The sequence below is a fragment of the Ursus americanus genome, chromosome 17 (genome assembly GCF_024610735.1).
Source record: "Ursus americanus isolate L20-20 chromosome 17, mUrsAme1.1.p, whole genome shotgun sequence".
NCBI classification, from domain to species: domain Eukaryota; kingdom Metazoa; phylum Chordata; class Mammalia; order Carnivora; family Ursidae; genus Ursus; species Ursus americanus.
In genome coordinates, this window is record NC_142143.1 from 36808107 (window position 1) to 36827616 (window position 19510).

The following is a 19510-nucleotide window of genomic DNA, read 5'->3' on the forward strand; positions in this document are numbered from 1 at the left end:
TGAATCCACAAACACCTGTTCAGGTCATGAATAAATATGTTCTGACATGAAATATATTTAAAAACAAGAGAGAAATTCACAGCTAAGCAAAGCAAGATTGAACTGACTAGCTCTTTAACGCAAGAAAAAAAAAAAGGAGTTAGTAATACTATGTTTGAACTTCATAACTCAGTATGACTTCTGATTTTGAAGAATTCTCCTTGGAACTTGCTAAGTTGTCCCTCTGGAGTTGTCTGCCTACCACCAGGAGTCAGAGTATAAATATGCATCCCTGACCCCAGGGTGATATCCTTTGCATTTTTATTCATTTATCCTTAGGGGATAACCAGCGCTGGCTGGATTCAGGGAAAATAAAGAAGACAGACTTGATGACTTACTGATTTTGGAGAGCAATGACGGACTTAGAGTTTTCTGGACTAACACTGTGTGTCCAATTGGAATAGTATTGTGTAAAATAGATAACTCATGAATACAAAGTAAATTATTAGAATCAGTTGGAAAAAGCTGAATCTATTTAAAAGATAAAAATAAGAAAAGTTTGCTCATGATGGTCCTAAAACAGGAAGTGACAGGTTACCTTGACTATGCCAAAAGATTATTGTTTGGCATACACAGTTACAATGATATGTACAAGCATATGTAGAAACATAATGCTATTCATTAATATACATAAATTTATAGAGTTCTTCACAAAAGTGTGGTCAACATCTAGGTTACTATCCACTAGTGGTTATTACCCCACATCAGACATATTCAAGGCATTTTGTTAAAGGCTTACCATAAAGAAAGTTAAATCTTGAAAGAGAAAAATAGAGATCATCAAAAGGTAATTTGTATGAGAACTTAAAGTTCTTTACGTGATTATTGAACTCTAAGCATGAGAAAACATGAATTAATCTTGTTTGCAAACTGTACATTCTATACTTAAAACACACATAAACACACAGTCTTTCTTTCACACACACACACACACACACACACACACCCCCATCCATGAGATCAACCTTGTATTGATCTTTTCTGCTTGAACACAAGAGTATTTTACTCCCAAGCATTAGTAAACTCTGACTCCCCAATCAAGATAAAGCATGTGCACAAATAATTTATTCTTATCTGTAGCTAGCAACATTCACACACCACTAACCAATCCTTCAATTTCTCATGAAATAATATTGAAAAGTGGGCTCTTGTTTTTTATATTAAGAGTAGAGATAAATTCATTGTATTTAATAAGAATATGAAGCCTTGGTAACAGGGTAACAGACAGCTGTTCTTTTTTTTTTTTTTTTAAGATTTTATTTATTTATTTGACAGAGAGAGACAGCCAGCAAGAGAGGGAACACAAGCAGGGGGAGTGGGAGAGGAAGAAGCAGGCTTCCCAGCGGAGCACGGAGCCAGTGCGGGGCTCGATTCCAGGACCCTGGGATCACGCCCTGAGCCAAAGGCAGACGCTTAACGACTCAGCCACCCAGGCACCCCCAAATAGCCATTCTTGAGTACATCTTGCTTCAAATGATACCTTGAGACTACTTAACATTCTAGCTTCCTCTTTTGCAAAAAGAGCTAAGACTTGTGGCTCAATAGTAGCACACATATTATGGGAAAAGTCACTAATGTAGATTTCATTGTCCACTCTTTCCATCTGGATGAAGAATGCAAAGATGTTGAGAGTACCCTACTTTAGGACAGAGAGTTAGAATTGTAAGTATGGACACTGAACACTATGCCCTATTATTCAGTCTGTTTTGCTGCTGAAGAGTCTAGTGTCAAAATGACCTTCACCCACCCAAATGGGTAAGTCCAGGCATTAGTTGTTTCTTTTTTCTCTTTACTTTTCTCGCCAGGAGGCTTGAAATGACTATAGGGAGGCTTACATCCAAGTCCCAACATTACATCTCATCTACTCTGATTTCTGAGTAATTTCACTCAAGTAATTCTAGGTCTCCTCATCTATAAAATAAAGGGTTGTATGTGTTTTGTAAGATACCTTTCAACATTAATATTCTCATTTTTAATTACATGTCAAATTAAATTCTTATATTGACTTAAGGTTTATTACCCCTGCCTTAGAATTAAGCTCATATAACAGAAAATAAAATGAAACTAAAATTTACTTATTCAATACTAAATAAAAGATTGCATGCATGTATCAGCAAACAACAAAAACGATTATTCTATAGATAATCATTAAGATAAAGTATTCTTGATGCTGTGACCACTTAAGTAGTGAAGTATTTGATAAGCATTCATGAATATAATGATTGTTTAATATAACAGGGACTTTGAAAGTTCTTCTTTCCTTCCTCATGCTGTGCAGAACCCAAGCAGCAAAATATTACTGCAACAATGAACAGAAAAAATCCTAGATATACTCTATAATTTACCAACTTTATTGATGGCTTCTAAAAGAGATTATATTGTGAAAGCAAATATGCTTTATAGTCGGATGCATTTGGGTTCCAGGCCCAGCTTCATCACTTACCAGCTGGGTGACCTTAAGCAATTAAACATCCACCAATTAATTTTAACTTTAGGAGGGTAGAAATTCACTTTCATTTACAGTGCTATATTCCCAGTAGGGCTTGGCATATTGCAGATACTTGCTGAATATTTATTGAAGAGATGACCTCTTAGATTTGTTTTTTATTAGGCAATGAAGATAATAATACCTTAATGTTTTAGAGTTAAAAAGTTAATTTTCATGAAAGCCAATGGCATAGCCCACGGCGCTTTGCAGGTGTTTAAAATATGCTTGTTTCTTTCCTTGACCCAGTGTAAAATAAAGCTAGGTCAGGTAAAGAGGCGATATTTTCTTAAAAGAAATACTGATTTAAAAAACAAAATCTATGAAAGCAATGAAATATGCCAACATATGGTTTAACATCAATTAGATTTCATTTTAAGGGATAACTCTTGATGCTATAAAACACTCCTTTCATTACTCTCTCAGGCCTGCAATCATGATTGCCTCCCTCCATAAGCTCTTCTGTGTCATCTCATTACACTCATTTCTGTGACCAGTCTCAAGAAGGTACTCCTGCTCAAAGATAAGCTGCTTTACTAGATACTTAGGATCCTCAAGGTTAGAGAGAGGGCCTCACACAGAGCATCTGGCTGAACCATATGAAATTGCTGATATTTGGCCATTATGACCCACAGGAATAGTAATTCCATATGGTTCAGCCAGTAGCTAGTCAATAAATATTTAATTTTTTTAAGTAGGTAAAAAACAGTAACTTTACATTTAGTCTAATTCTCAGCATAAATTAGAGTTGGATTATGAGTGATGCTCCAACATGATTTTAAACATAATATAACAATAAACTAAAATCATCAGGCAAAATGTCTTGCCTTATGCTATTTGTTCTTCTATCACCGAAACCGAAACACAAGAGTAATTCCTTGCTTCCATGATTTCCCTTAGGTAGGATACTCCCCTCCTTGCCCACCCAACAACTTCAATAACATCCATTCTACCCTACTCTTGAAGATCCAGGTCAGATGCTATCTCCTCCATAAGGCTCAACTGGGCATGCCCTTCCTGTGTTCCTACTCTGCACCTCTTTCTACGTACGTACCTCATTGGAGTACAGGAATCTATTCTTACGAGTATGTTCTGCTTTTACCTAATTTGAAAGCATGTAGTTATTTGATAGGTACACTGAAAGATTCCTTGGTTTTTCAACGTCTTTCATTTGAAAAATTCACTGATTTTATTTTGGAGTTCCCATATATGTAAATCAGACTTTAACAATGGACACAGCAAGCCTTTTCCCCACACCTTCCCAGATAAAAACAAATTAATTTCTGGGTTATACAAAAAAGAATGAGCGATTTTAGGTTATTTAAAATATAAACAATATGACAATTGTCAGCCATGTTTACTTCATTACTATGTGTTCTTAAACAACAAACAAAAAACTTACCAGTCTCAGAAGTCCTTACAGAGAGTAAAGAAGATAACTGATTGCCATGACCAAATCTGGTATACGACCTGACAGAAATGTTGTAGAGGGTGTAAGGTTTTAAGCCCCCTAAAATTATGTTTGTGGTTGAGGTGTTCTTCATCAACGAGGTGTCCATATTTTTATACAGCACTTCATAAGCAACAATAATCCCATTGGGTTTCTTAGGTGGTGACCACCTCAAATTTATTTCACTTGCAGTAACATCAATAACTTCAACATCTTGAGGTGATGATTCTGGTTCTGAGGGATGAAAACAAAATTTTAAATACGTGTATTTTTTCATGCTGTTTCAGCCACTAAAGGGAGCATGAGGTAGATAGCAGTAAGCATGCAACACTACTTGCTTCTTTTCATTAAAAATGCACCTGATATTCTTACCATCTTCTAAAGTTCTCACAAAGATGTCATTTTCTTCAGACAAAGAACTTTCTCCAACATGGGTTGAGGCAGCCACTCTCATTTTATATTTTGTGTATTTCTTTAACCCTATAATGATAATAGTAATCTGTTTAAAGATCATAAAATAACATTCATGTATTAGCGTCATTTGATACAGCACCAGTGAAAATAATTTATTTGGGAGACTGGCTCTCCAAGTCAGTTTCCTTGTAATCTCATTCTCCCAAAATTCCTTGAGCATGAGGGTCTTCCCATGTTGATGATATTTTAGTTCTTTCCTAAATATTAGGGCAATCATCTGAGGCTGAAAAATAATTTTTGGCACGCTGCTAGGACTATGTTGACTTGGCACAAACATCATGTCAGCTCAGTTACTTCAGCTGATTTTCACATTCATTGATTCATTCATTCCAGCTTTTAATACTTTATTTCAATTCCAGATATAAAATTCTCTGGCTTAAATATGTGCCTATAATGCTTGTGATCTGATGATCTCATTTTTAGTAGATAAATATAGACAAAGAAAAACACATTTAATCAAGTTATTTCTGCACATTTTTCAAGATATCCATGGCAGCACAGCATAACAAAATCTGAAATGATGCAGCACGTGTCCTGCAGTATTTAAGGCAGAAAGAGATGCATATTTTCACCAGAAAAGCAGTGTTTGAAAAAAGATTGTTCTACCTGTTATGAGAAAGCTGTTATCTGTAGTAGTCATCTGGAATGCTCTATTTGTATCCAGTTCCATTGCGTAAATGGTATAATGAGTTATTTTTCCATTGGGATATTCTGGAGGATCCCAATACAACAAAATAGATGAAGAACTAATATTTTTATAGTTTATAATTTGAATGGAGCTTGGCACTTGTAAAGAAGAATGAAAAATTAATGCAAACAAAAAGTATTACAATGTGTAAGAGCAGTATTTGCAGGTAATTAATTCAAAGGAAATACATTCTTACCTTGCTCACGTGTCCTCACATTGAGAACCGTTGGTGGTCCTTCTCCCATGATGGTGAAAGCAGATACACTAATCATGTGCTCAGTGAAAGGTACAAGTCTCCTGATAACATAAGACAGCTGCTCTGCAGCAACGTCAGTGATAGACAGATTCCTTATAGCTCCTATTTGAAATCAGTTTAAAAAATCATGATCAAAATTATTTTTCCTCACAGAGTGAAATCTGAAACTTGGTTTCACACTTGTCATTAATTTCTCTATGTACTCCTGTATGTAAAATAATAAAAATATGTGTAAATAATAAACATGTATAATTAAGAATACATACATCCTGGAACATGAGACTAGTATTTTGGGAAAATACAACCTTCTGAAAGGAACTGGCTAGGATTTTTTTTCTGAAATGAAAGATGAGGTAATAATATCAAATTAAAATTTTATAAGTCAATGCTATGCTGTAATGTGAATGTTATTGAAATGAGACTTATTTGAACTGAAAAATCACCATACCTTTATTAAACTCGTTGGAGGTTTAAAGTAAGCATGCTTGGATAACTGACACAAAATTATGCCTGAGCAAGGATTTCAAATATTGTTATTTTTTTAAATTAAGAACCTGTGTTTCCAACAATGTTAAATAACAATTAGGCCAAACAAATACTGAAGGAAACATCTGTATCAGAAATTGTGGGCCTCTTAATTTTTAGTGTTGCTCCAGTCTTTGCACAGGAAAAAAATGGATCAGTAGATGAAATAAACATATACTGAACGTAATGTGAAATTTTGGCTAATTCTACCATCAATAAAATAACATAACACTTTTAATTTGGAATGAGATAACTACCAAATCAGAAAAAAAGGCAATGAAAAAAAATATATTCTTCTCACTTTTAGAATAACCAGAGAGATCATTTAGATCTGTGTCATGTAACCAAGTATTTTTAATTTGCTATATATGGCATTCTTCTTTTAGAAACAATAAGATCCATTGACCCTGAAAAGCAAGTGTATACACTAATGACATCACCACATCGCTGGGGTCACCTACACCTGTTTATCACCCCATGCACTAGAGTTGTAACTTTCTGACCTATTTACCTTTAGTGACATTTGAAAACCTATTAGTCAAAAGCTGCAGAGAATGCGAGGCCTGTAAATGATTTGAAGATATGTTAATCCCTCCCCATCACACCTGCTTTGGCAACTGTAATAACTGATTGTCTATGCAGCTTGGCCAGAGACTCTAGGGTGCTACTTTCTCTAGGAGGAAGGTCAAATGGGTTAGGAGGGGCCAACTCCTGCCTGTGTGGCATATCCATTTGCTGCATGAGGTTATCCAACAGTTGAAGAAGAAAAAAATCTGACTCCAGCCCATGAACCATTAATAATTCAGTTGAACTCTAAGCTAAGGTTCATATCTGGGCTAGCCAGTACTGGTGGTTGGAAATACACTTCAAAGAACATAAAAATTGTACCTACCAACTGCTGACTGCTGGTCTTCAGCTCTGTTCCTCACAGGAAAGTTATTAAGTGGATGACTGTTATATATAGCGGAAGCAAGCGAGTACAGGTCTGAAGATATCTCTGCTGAACCCTCAAATAATTCTGCCATTGACTCTACTATGTTCACAGTTTCTGGACTCATGGGGTCATCTATATACTGAAATTAAAAACAGACACTTACAATGACCGTTTGTAACAGTTACACTTAATAATGACTTCACTCAAGTATTTAGTTTAAAAAACTAGTAACTTTGGAATCACACTTTTTAAAAAGATAGTACTATTTCCACAACTACTGTCTTCCTTTATGTTCCCAGATTTCATTCTTTCCCAGATTTCATTCTAGAGCTATTAAACTCCTGCATCATTTTAACACATTCTGATCACTCCATTATCTTAAGAGATCAATACTGTATTGTGGGATGAAGGGGATATTTGTTTCTGATTCAAGTTAATTACTTTATTGTAAAATTAGACATCCTCATACAGAGGTTTCATAAATAAACTATTTTAAAACCATTCACCCCCAGGGGCACCTGGGTGGCACAGCGGTTAAGTGTCTGCCTTCGGCTCAGGGCGTGATCCCGGCGTTGTGGGATCGAGCCCCACATCAGGCTCTTCCGCTATGAGCCTGCTTCTTCCTCTCCCACTCCCCCTGCTTGTGTTCCCTCTCTCACTGGCTGTCTCTATCTCTGTCAAATAAATAAATAAATAAAATCTTTAAAAAATAAAAAAATAAAAAAAATAATAAAACCATTCACCCCCAAAAGTAAGTGTTCTAGGCATACTGCCATATTAAAATATGTTATGCTTCTCTGTGTGTTCTCATTTGCATATGAGGTGTGAGAGGCTTGCATGCCTGCTTGATACGTCAATAACAGTAGTTTATCTTTGATTAAGTGAAGTTACTTACAGACATGAACAAAAATACATGGCAATAGCTTTCAAATAGCCTATCCAAGGCTCTGGACCTAAAGAATATTTTAAGTAACTATGATTGCTCCTAGATCCCATAACGTACTTCGCACATGTCAAGTTCACCAAGTAACAGATACTGAAGTGAAAATATCAGGGGCACATTACAGATAAATACAGAAAGAATTTCTATGGGGATAACAAAACGACTCTTTCCCTTCTCCCTCCCTACGCAGCGTAAGTGATTGAGGAAAGGGTATTTGGGGCAAATACCATTAGGTACTTTGTGTAGTTTTTCAACCTTGGAAATAAGACTAAACATTAATCAAAGTAAATGTTGCCTTAAGAGACTTAACAACCAAATGAAATGTGCGGATTTTGGATTCTAATTAGTACATACCTACCAACACAGGCTTCGAAGATAATCAGGAAAATTTGACTATGTTCTCGATATTAGAAGATATCAAGACAACATTAATAATTGTTAGTGGTGGTAATGGAATTATTGTATGAGTTAAAATGTCCATGAGTTTCAGAGATTTGTTCTTAATTAGGCATGTAGGAGCAAAATGAAGTCTGGAATTTATTTTAAAATATGTCCAAGGCAACAGTAACAATGGGAAACAGCTGATGCCAGTATGGCAGGATGTTAGTTACTGAATCCAGGTGTGGGGCAAATAGGGGGTTATTATTACATTCTCTTCTCTACTTTTATATCTGTTCAAAATTTTCCAAGATAAAATCATTTTGAGAAAAAAAAAGACATTGCAAGAACTACTTGCTTTTGGTCCATTCTTTTTCAAGTTCTGCTTCAAAACTCACCTTTTTAAGAAAAACAAAAATGCTTTTTAAAAAAAAGAAAATCATTTTATTCCTTCCCAACTCCATGCTCTCATACTCTCAAAACTTATAATATATAATAAAGGTTTTATTTAGGTAAATAAGTTTTGGTACACTTATCTTTTAATTATCTTACATGTTTTGTGGTTGTCTTTAGTCCTAGAGCCAAAAACAGGGTTTTTATTCCTAAGTAACATCAATACTTAGTATTTAAAAAACGTAAGAGGTGCTCAGGAAAAATTTCAGGAAGGCAAGAAATTTTAAGGCAGTTTGTTTAACCATCTACAAAAATAGGTCATTGGAATATTAACTTTTCTAAGATATAAAAGAGTGGAGAAATGATCCAAGGAAATCTCTCGTTCTCTAAATGATATTTATAAAATAAAATTATCTAAATCTTGTTACATCTTTAGCCAGAAGAGTATTGTGATGAAAAGCAAGGCGATACCTATAAGATCTATTCTAAAATTGTTGCAATAAAGAACTCTGGATAGGGAACTCTATGTGGGACAAGTTAAAGGTCTTCTATCTTCCAACGGCTCACTTCAGCTCTGCCTCCACAGGGAAATCAGGGAGGGCATGAATCACAAACACATAATTCAGAGATGCTCTGGTATTCCAGTCAATAGTTTATGCTTGAAGCACACAGCTGTTTCCACTATCAATCAGCCACTCTCTGAGAATCTAGGGTGTACAAAGCACTGCAGAAGGTACAATGAAGTAGTACAAACAATTTCCCCATGAACTACAACTTTGCATTAAATCTCCCAACATTTTACACTCCATGTCCGATAAATTATTGAGAGTTAAGCCACAGCATCCCAACAATTAACTAAGTTCAACATCTCTGTTGACAAATTGCCATTTCAATATAAGAGTTGACTTAAATTTTGACTTTCTGAATTTCTCCCAAATGCTGGTATTCTGGAAAGACTCTCCCTAACTGGGGCAATGATTTGGATGTTGGTTTCACAACAACCCGGAAGGCTATTCGTTATCACTGAGAGGGCTGTGCCATGAATATTTCTCACACTTTGCCTCTTTTAAAAAGGCATTAGATATTATGTTTTTCAAATGATGAAGACAATTATTTTAAGAGCAAAAATAATGGGAAAGAACTAAAACTTAAGAAAGTAACAGGAAGGGGCCGAAGTGGATGTGAGAGAAATGGCAGGGAGGAGAAGCCCACTGCAACTCCTCAAGGTTTCAGACTCACTGAGTTAGTCCAGGGCTCTCAACCTCAGCACTACTAATGTTCTGTGTTAGATCATGTTTTGTTGTGGGAAGTTTAGCAGCATCCCCGGTCCCTACCCACTAGAAGCATCTTCTCAGTTGTGACAAAGAAAAATGTCTCCAGAGATTGCCAAGTGGAGAGCAAAATCTCCCTTGGTTGAACACAATTGACTTTGTGAATGTCACAGTTCATCAACATGAAAGTCCTCTCATACGCTACCCAGGAATCTTTGGAATTTATGTGAAAGAATTACAAGTTCTTCAGAGTTAAATTCCTAATCCATCTGTATAAACCAACCTGATTCTACGTGCTATAACCTTCATTATAGCTAATATGATTTTATTTCTAAAAAAAAATCTCTATTACATCTATCAAAATTTAGACTCACTGGAAGTCCACTGGATTGAATTAATGAAACAGTTGACTTATTCTTAAGAAATGCTTCTATATTTTATTACAGACTATATCATGATTTATACTCTCTTATTAAGCAGTGGTAAAAAGAAAAGTCTGCAATTAACATATGTTTGGAAACCTAATGGATACTGTATCCTTCTGCATATTATTTAAGTGTCAAATCTTTAAGGTTTCTTTTTCTGTTCCTAATGGTCAATAAAATAAACTTTATCTCAAGCATTCCTAAACTACTCTTGAGTCCTGTCAGCTTCATTCCATAGCAATTGGTCAAGCATTTAGCTGGCTTTCTTCTCATGTTCACCAAGGACAAATATTGATATACTTGTGAAATAAATCAGATGAAAAGATGTATCCGTATGAATCTCAGAAATTTGTAACACCAGGCATCAAGATGGTGTCTCTCAGGAGAAAATGCCCCAGGATTCTACCAGAAGAACAAGCACAGGATGAGATCTGAGTGTGAAATTCAACTTAAGAACAGTCTATGGAGAGATGACTTGAGGGTTTTACAGACTTTAGTCTCAGTGGAATGAGTCTCGCAAAGAAATTGATTTTATTCTTTGCATTGAAAGAAGAAATGAACATCGAGATAGAAAATAGTTCTTCTCAATTTGGATCTAATCAAATTACATATGGAATGTTGTATTCAGATGATTAAGAGGCTCACTGACAAACTGGAAAATATACATAGGAGAGAAATCAATAATATGAAGGCTCCAGAAACCATAGCTGATGAGAAACTGAGGACGTTAAGCCTTACGAAAATCATGACTATCATCTTCAAATGATAAAAAAATTAAATCATTGTGTATTGTTGTTACTTCTACAAAGAATAACATTTAAAACTATTATACGTCAAATAGGGTGCTAAGTACTTTCACTTATGTGATATCACTTCATTATAGCCCAAAGAGTTGGGTGTCAAGAGCTCTATTTTACAGTCATCTGTTCAAGTTCACAAAACTAGTCATAGCAGAGGTAGGATTGAAACACATTTCCCTGGTTCAAAATTCCAAGCTCATACCATGTGGGTCTAGAGAAGAGAGATGGGACAAACTGGCAAACATTAGAAGACTGAACTGAATATTAGTTCAGTTCAAAACAGTTAAAGAACAGAGTAGTTTCTTATCCAGCTGTGTATTTTCTGGACCTAACAGAGTGCCTGGAATTTTGTAGTTACTTAATAAATACAGAGGTCATAAAGAAGAATATTTTATGAAAGGTCATAAAAAAGAGTATTTTAAAGTTCATAGAATAGGAGCTGCTTTTGTTGCAGTAGATACCCTATTATCAGAGTTGATAAAATATTTTAGCAGAGGCTGGATTCCCAATCATTTATTAGGCATGTTATATATGCAATTCATATATAAATTTGGCAGTTGAAATAAAAGTCTTCAAATGCTGAGATTAAATTTTCTAATATATTTTTTCAAGTATTTGTTTAAATATTGAAAGTAAAATTTTATACATGTTTCAGCATGCTCAAATAAACCCTATTTATTAAGAAATAAACCATAAAATATCACTGGAAAAAAATTTCAATAAGGGTGACTGACTTTCTGCAATGATACTAAGGAGTTAGATTTCTTAAATAGATATATACCTTCCCCATCTGTTCTCAATTCTTATTTAGTTACTTCTCATTAAAAAGAAGTATAAGTAATATACTTAAATCTGGAAGGATTATTCTAATAGATGTGTGAAATATAAAATAGTGGGCTGGGAGAGTGCGGTAGACAGTCTCTCATGTGGCCCCCCTATTATTCCTACCTCCTGCTGTTCATGCATTTGTATAATCCCCTCCTGTTGTGTGGGAACTATGATTTGTATCTAACCAATGAAATAAGGCAAAGGTGAGAGGATGTCATTCCTATGATTACATTATACTGTATAGATTCCCCTTGCTGGCATGATGAACTAAATGACCATGTTGGGAGAATCCTTGTGACAATCCTGTGGGAGGCCTCTATGAGCTGGGACTAAGGCTAGTCTTCAAAACGCTGAGGCCCTCAGTTTTACAGTCAAAAGGAAATTAAATCTGCTGAAACTCTAAGTGAGTCTGGAAATGGCTTTTTCCCAGTGAAGCCACCAGACGAGAATACAGCACGGTCTGCCCTTGATTGCAGCATTACGAGACCCTAAGTAGAGAATCCATCTAAGCTGTGTGGATTCCTGAGGCATAGAAACTGTGAGATAATAAATAAATGTGGCAAATTGTTATACAACGATGGAAAACTAAGGCAGTAAGACAACAGTAGTCCAGGCAAGAGACTATGCAATCCTGAGCTGCGGTGGAGACACAGGAATGAAATATAGATGTATGAATCACCCTTCGGAGGTAAAAATAACTGGCTTAATATCGAATGACTATTGAATGCTGAGTATAACCCAAGTCAGAGGGAGTCCCATGGTTTTGAGCTTTTATGACAGAAAGAATAACAATGCCATAATCTGAAAAGAGAAATATAAGGCATGTAAAAGCACCATAAAGACCTTCTCAGTGCTTAGACGATGACCTTCAGGTCAGAGAGCTATGGTGTGCCCAGTCCAAGGAATAAAGGAATTCTAAGTTTAGTTATTTGGTATCTAGGCATCAAATTAGTCTCTCTCCAGACTTTGTTCCTCATAACTGAAACTATTAATTGTCTGGATAGACTTTCTTCTTGTATATCCTGTGGAAACCTTCATAGGTCTCCATCGCCATCCCCAGATCTCTGTCGAGTATCTGTTCTAGGCTGTATCCCAGCTTTGTCTCCTCCTTCTGGTCATTAACCAAGCCATTATCCCAAAAAGGATTTTTGTTTTGTTTTATGAGGGAAAATGAGTTTAGATGTGACAAACCTGACAGAACCTCTCTACAAATGGTTGCCATTAGGAATAGAATGTCAGAGAAAGACCAGAATAGAAAGCAAGGCAAAGGGATCATTCAGGTAGGCAGCCGTGATTGAAATTGTGTGATCATCGAAAGAAAGTGTAAGAAGAAGGCTGAAAACAGAACTGTCTGGAATGCCTTCATAAAGGAGTTATAAAATTATAGGAGAACTAGCTGTTTCATTTTTTCATTACACAAGACCAAAATTTTGCAAAGTCACAGCATATGAAAGTGGAGGATGCATGAGGCAGAAAATACTCAAAAGCTGGAGAGTGGGAGAGCAGAAAAATGGATTCTGGAGGAGATAATGAAGATGGGGACACTTAAAAATATATAACCACCTTATCTGACACTTAGGAGGTCATGGGTGACTTCTAACAAGATTTCAAGGACTTAGATAATTCTTGTACAGGGTGTGGAGGCCATACTTTGAGAAGTAGAAGAGTAAATGAAAGGTAAGAGTCCTTATCCAGTATCAAGGTCAAGATGAAGGGTAATAAATGAATACCCTAAACCAGGGGTTTTATCTATTATTTCTCCTACTCCTCACCCTGTAAGGTGGGTATATACACCCTGCTTTAAAAATGAGGGTACCAAGTCTCCAAAGTTGACTTGTCCAAGGTTATAGAACTAGTAAATGGCAGAGCCAAGGCTAGGACCCAAGTCCATTTGGATTTAGAGCCTCTGCCATATCTCTCTCCCCACATCAACTTCCTGAAAGACGAACCCAAGCATCAGTCACATGGGAAAACAGAAATATCAACAGGCCTGATCTAATAAAGAAAAATACCATCATAGAAATAAGGAGAAGTAATGTGCCCTTTTATTGAGAGAGGATAAAGAAACTAATAATGAGTGTCAATCAGGGTGAAAGTTCCACTGCCATGATAAAAATCACAAAAGGTCACAATTATTTAGCATAGCACTTACTACATACCACATACTGTTCTAAATTCTTTCATGCACATTAACCCATTAAATCCTCATTAATACCCTTGTTATAGGGACTCTTATAATCTCTACCTTTGAGAAGAGGAAACTGAAGATCAGAGAGGTCAGGCCAACTTTCCTAAGGTTAAACCAACCATAATAGCAAAACCAAGGTTTAAACCCAAGTATTCTGTCTCCTAAGTCTGTGCTCTTAATCTCTGTACTGCAGAGCCCATTAAGTGACCAGCCCAGATTTATATGAACCCAAAGCTCATGTTCTCTTCAGTGTATCACAGGGATTACAAGTCATATAGACAGAGGCAGAATCACAAAGAAGTCTTTCTAGAACATCTTAGCTTCAAGAGAAAAACAGGTGTGTCAAGCCATTCAACAGATGTCATTAACAGAAGTGGGAGATGTCACCTAGTCCCAAAACAGCTAACTATCTAATTTAAGACCTTCTCAGGTGGAGCAAAGGTTTAAGCTTTTGCCCTTTGCCTGAGTTGTCAACTAGAGTATCAGAGAAAGCATAACTCACATCTTTTACACACAGAAAAGAAGTAAACATAGGATTGAATTTTAATCCTGTGCTGGAGATGGTGAATAATTTGGAGTCGTAAATCCTGGGCAGCCAGAGTGCATTGAGTACATAGCATCATCAATTTTCAAGTATGTACAAGAAATGGAAGAAAGCAGAGACTAGAAATAGAATGGACAATATGAATGGAGAAAAATAACAGCACAGATAGAAAAAGCAGTGATTCTGAACCAAAACAGTAGAAGCCAATTGATGAATAATCATCAGGTAGCTCCTGCAAGGCCTGTGATTGGATTCACTGGTCCTAAGTACATTTATTTTTGTATGCATACTTGGATGTGACTAGTCTGGAGGCTTACAGGGCCCTCACGAGGTGAATAGCTGGCTAGGTAAGGTGAATGAAGACAGGAAAAGGAAACCAGTGTGGCCTGTACTTCTAACAGAAACAAAAGGGAAAAAATAAGACTTCCATTGTGAATAGAGGCAAACACATTGTCTTCTTATTTTCTATCTATGAATGACTTAATCTCCATTATTGAGTCGATTGTTTTCTTTTTTTTTTTTCCCCGAGATTTATTTATTTATTTGAGAGAGAGTGCCTGAGCAGGTGGAGGGGAAGAGGCAGAGGGAGAGAGAGAACCTCAAGCAGACTCCCCTCATTGCAGGGAGCGGGACACAGCCTCGCCCTCACAACTTTGAGATCATGACCTGAGCCAAAACCAAGTGTCTAACACTTAACCAAATGAGCTACCCAGGTGCCCCCATTTGCTTTCTTTAATCAAACATACTCTGTTTGGTTCTTTTTTAAAATGAGGTAGGTCTGAAAAAATTAGCTCCCAAAGACTGAATAGGACAAGTCATTTGTCAACAACATCTACTAAATACTGTGCCTTTCACTGGCAACTGTTCCAAATTGCAAGCAAGCCTAGAAGGAGTGTTTAAATCATAACAGGAGTTTCTAAACAACTCATTAACTGAATTACCAAATTATATTCATTTATGGAAACACCTTCAGTCCTGCTTAATTGCTCAATTAACATTTTTATATGCTGAAAAAGAATAATAGCATTTAACTAAAAATATATGTTCTAAAATGAAATATGACCTAGCTAGATTATCAACATAGCCCAAATCTACTTCATTTTATACCATGATGCCAAATATTTAAGGTTTGAATGCTGAAAAGTCTTCCAAGTTATCAGGGCCAAAACCAAGGAGAAAGGGCTCACCAAGATGTGAAATGAAAGTGAATACCTCATCTTTTCCTGTGAGCAAAGTATTTTCCAGAATTACACCTGTCTCTGGAACTAGTACTTTGACTCGATATTGGTTAATGATTCCATTTGGTTGTCGTGGTTTCTTCCAAGTAATACGTATTTGTGTAGCTTCTACTTCTGCAAGTTGTAAATCAAATATTGCACCTGGAACTAAAAAAAATGAATAAGGAGGGAAGAATTTAAAAATATACTTTTAAATTTTAAAAATTCTCTAAATTCTTAGCTCACCATTTAAGACCTGTAAGAAAGTCTATTAGAAAATAGACTAAGACAATTTAATATTTATTAACAATTAAATATGTGTAAGATTCTTTAAAGACAGAGATAAATTGCTACAGACTGTTCTCAAAAATGTAAATAAGAAATAGGATAACATGGAGTAATTTCCTCAAATCAAAATGTCATAATATTTGTTTGAAACAAATTCATTAATCAAAATAACTTCCCAGAGAAAGCTGTTTAGGGATGATTAATGCCCAGTAGAAACCTCGAAAGTTTTATAAAATTATAACAACATATCAAAAAATAACATCCAGAAGACTTTGTATGAAATGAAATGTAGTTGGTAAATTCAATTAGGTTGTCTTTCAACTTATTACATGAGATTGCTTGAAGAGTTGATTGATTTTGGTCTGCTAAGTTTACAAATGAATTATGTGAGTCTCTAATTTAAGGTACCCTTACTCTTTTCAGTAATAAAGAGAAACGGAAACAAACTAACAACTGGTTTACAACTAAGCACCAAGTACTTATGTAAATTCTAGTTAGAAAATGGCCAAGAGTGACATCTGATAAACCTCCCAGTACCACAGGAGTAATAACAGATCAAGGATAAACACGCCTTGGGCTTTTGTCTACTTTTTGTTTATAGCCAATGTGATTATGAATAGCCAATTAACCCCTCCCCTAAATTTGGTAATCTATAAAATGGGTAAAATTATATTGTTCTTATTACTATGCAAGGTTACCATAAGGAACCTTGAATGAAATGCTCAAGAAAGAAAATAATATAACTCCTTATGGTCAAAATGTAGTAAAATATCAAATTCATTTCCTTAAGCTATTTCACATTAGTATAGTTTTAGCAAATATCATTTAGAACAGAGGCACTTTAGGGATATAATATAAATAGAGAACAACCCTTTTGCCTTTTAAGATAACAGAAAGGAATTGAAAATTAATGTCACAACTCTTGTAAATATTATTTAAAATTAGTGAACATAATTATGCTTACCTCAACCATACAGGAAACTGAATGGAGCTTTCATTCCAGAGATTGAGTTTTTTCCTTTGTCTCTATGAAGTAACCATTTAAAAAGCCCCCTAGATATTGTAACAATATAAACATTTCTAAATGTTTTTAAATAGTTAATGGCTAGGTGAATGAATGAGTCATTCTTGCCTAAGATTTTCATTACTACTGCAGCCAAGATTTTCGTGTCCAGCACATAGTAACACCTGTGCTCAAAATTGGGATATAAACATGAAAGTACAACTATAATTTGCTAATTCTTTAAATCTCCTTTTCTTTTTTTTTACTTCTTTTTTATTATTTTATGTTAGTCACCATACAGTACATCCCTAGTTTTTTATGTTAAAGTTCCATGATTCATTACTTGTGTATAACACCCAGTGCACCATGCAATACATGCCCGCCTTAATACCCATCACCAGCCTATCCCATTCCCCCACTCCCCTCCCCTCTGAAGCCCTCAGTTTGTTTCCCAGAGTCCATAGTCTCTCACGGTTCATTCCCCTTCTGTACCACCCCCCTTCTTCTTCCCTTTCTTCTCCTACTGATCTTCCTACTTCTTATGTTCCATGAAAAAGTGAAACCATATGATAATTGTCTTTCTCTGCTTGACTTATTTTGCTTAGCATTATCTCCTCCAGTCCCATCCATGTTGCAGCAAATGTTGAGAAATCGTTCTTTTTGATAGCTGAGTAATATTCCATTGTATATATGGACCACATCTTTTTAATCCAGTCATCTGTTGAAGGGCATCTTGGCTCCTTCCATGATTTAGCTATTGTGGACAATGCTGCTATGAACATTGGGGTGCATATGGCCCTTCTCTTCACTACGTCTGTATCTTTGGGGTAAATACCCAGTAGTGCAATGGCTGGATCATAGGGTAGCTCAATTTTTAACTTTTTAAGGGACCTCCACACTGTTTTCCAAAGTGGCTATACCAACTTGCATTCCCACCAACAATGTAAGAGGGATCCCCTTTCTCCACATCCTCTCCAACATTTGTTGTTTCCTGCCTTGTCAATTTTTGCCATTCTAACTGGCGTAAGGTGGTATCTCAATGTGGTTTTGATTTGAATTTCCAGGAACACGACAAGGATGCCCACTCTCGCCACTATTATTCAACATAGTACTAGAAGTCCTTGCAACAGCAATCAGACAGCAAAAAGGGATAAAAGGTATCCAAATCGGCAAAGAAGAAGTCAAACTGTCTCTCTTCGCAGCTGACATGATACTCTATATGGAAAACCCAAAAGACTCCACCCCCAAACTACTAGAACTTATAGAGCAATTCAGTAATGTGGCGGGATACAAAATCAATGCTCTGAAATCAGCTGCATTTCCATACACAAACAATGAGACTGAAGAAAGAGAAATTAGGGAATCAATTCCATTGACAATAGCACCAAAAATCATACGTTATCTCAGAATTAACTTAACCAGAGACGTAAAGGATCTATATTCTAGAAACTACAAATCACTCTTGAAAGACATTGAGGAAGACACAAAAAGATGGAAAAATACTCCATGCTCATGGATCAGAAGAATAAACATAGTTAAAATGTCTATGCTATCCAGAGCAATCTACACTTTCAATGCCATCCCAATCAAAATACCAATGACATTTTTCAAAGAACTGGAACAAACAGCTCTTAAATTTGTGTGGAACCAGAAAAGGCCCTGAATTGCCAAGGAATTGTTGAAAAGGAAAAACAAAGCTGGGGGCATCACATTGCCAGATTTCAAGCTATACTACAAAGCTGTGATCACAAAGACAGCATGGTACTGGCACAAAAACAGACACACAGACCAATAGAACAGAATAGAGAACCCAGAAATGGACCCTCAGCTCTTTGGGCAGCTAATCTTTGACAAAGTGGGAAAAAACATCCAGTGAAAAAAAGTCCTTTCAACAAATGGTGCTGGGAAAATTGGATAGCTACATGCAAAAGAATGAAACTTGACCACTCTCTCACACCATACACAAAGATAAACTCCAAATGGATGAAAGACCTCGATGTGAGACAGGAATCCATCAAAATCCTAGAGGAGAACATAGGCAGCAACCTCTTTGACATCGGCCACAGCAACTTTTTTCAGGACACATCTCCAAAGGCAAGAGAAACAAAAGAAAAAATGAACTTGTGGGACTTCATCAAGATAAAAAGCTTCTGCACAGCCAAGGAAACAGTCAAAAAAACCTAAGAGGCAGCCCACGGAATGGGAGGAGATATTTGTAAATGACACTACAGATAAAAGACTGGTATCTAAGATCTACAAAGAACTTCTCAAATTCAATACACAAGAAATAAATCTCCTGGGGCGCCTGGGTGGCACAGCGGTTAAGCATCTGCCTTCGGCTCAGGGCGTGATCCCAGCGTTCTGGGATCGAGCCCCACATC

At 36.1% G+C, this 19510-nt stretch overlaps 2 protein-coding genes across 9 annotated transcripts in view; one reads left to right on the forward strand and one right to left on the reverse strand.

The window, feature by feature from the left end:
- LOC148108660 (uncharacterized) overlaps window positions 1–18311 on the forward strand; it is a 199554-nt gene extending 181243 nt beyond the window's left edge. Inside the window, exon 6 of the transcript XR_015727160.1 lies at window positions 18194–18311. The gene's annotated coding sequence lies outside the window, so the exon portion shown is untranslated. The remainder of the gene's footprint in view (window positions 1–18193) is intronic.
- Window positions 1–19510, reverse strand: part of PTPRQ (protein tyrosine phosphatase receptor type Q) — a 258211-nt gene that overhangs the window by 158516 nt on the left and 80185 nt on the right. For all 8 annotated transcript variants that reach the window (XM_087868896.1, XM_045779834.2, XM_087868894.1 and 5 more), the window contains 6 exons: window positions 15834–16006; window positions 6810–6990; window positions 5333–5494; window positions 5055–5234; window positions 4347–4454; window positions 3927–4208 (listed from right to left, as the gene is read on the reverse strand). In XM_087868896.1, the coding sequence (XP_087725022.1) occupies window positions 3927–4208; window positions 4347–4454; window positions 5055–5234; window positions 5333–5494; window positions 6810–6990; window positions 15834–16006 (1086 nt within the window). The remainder of the gene's footprint in view (window positions 1–3926; window positions 4209–4346; window positions 4455–5054; window positions 5235–5332; window positions 5495–6809; window positions 6991–15833; window positions 16007–19510) is intronic.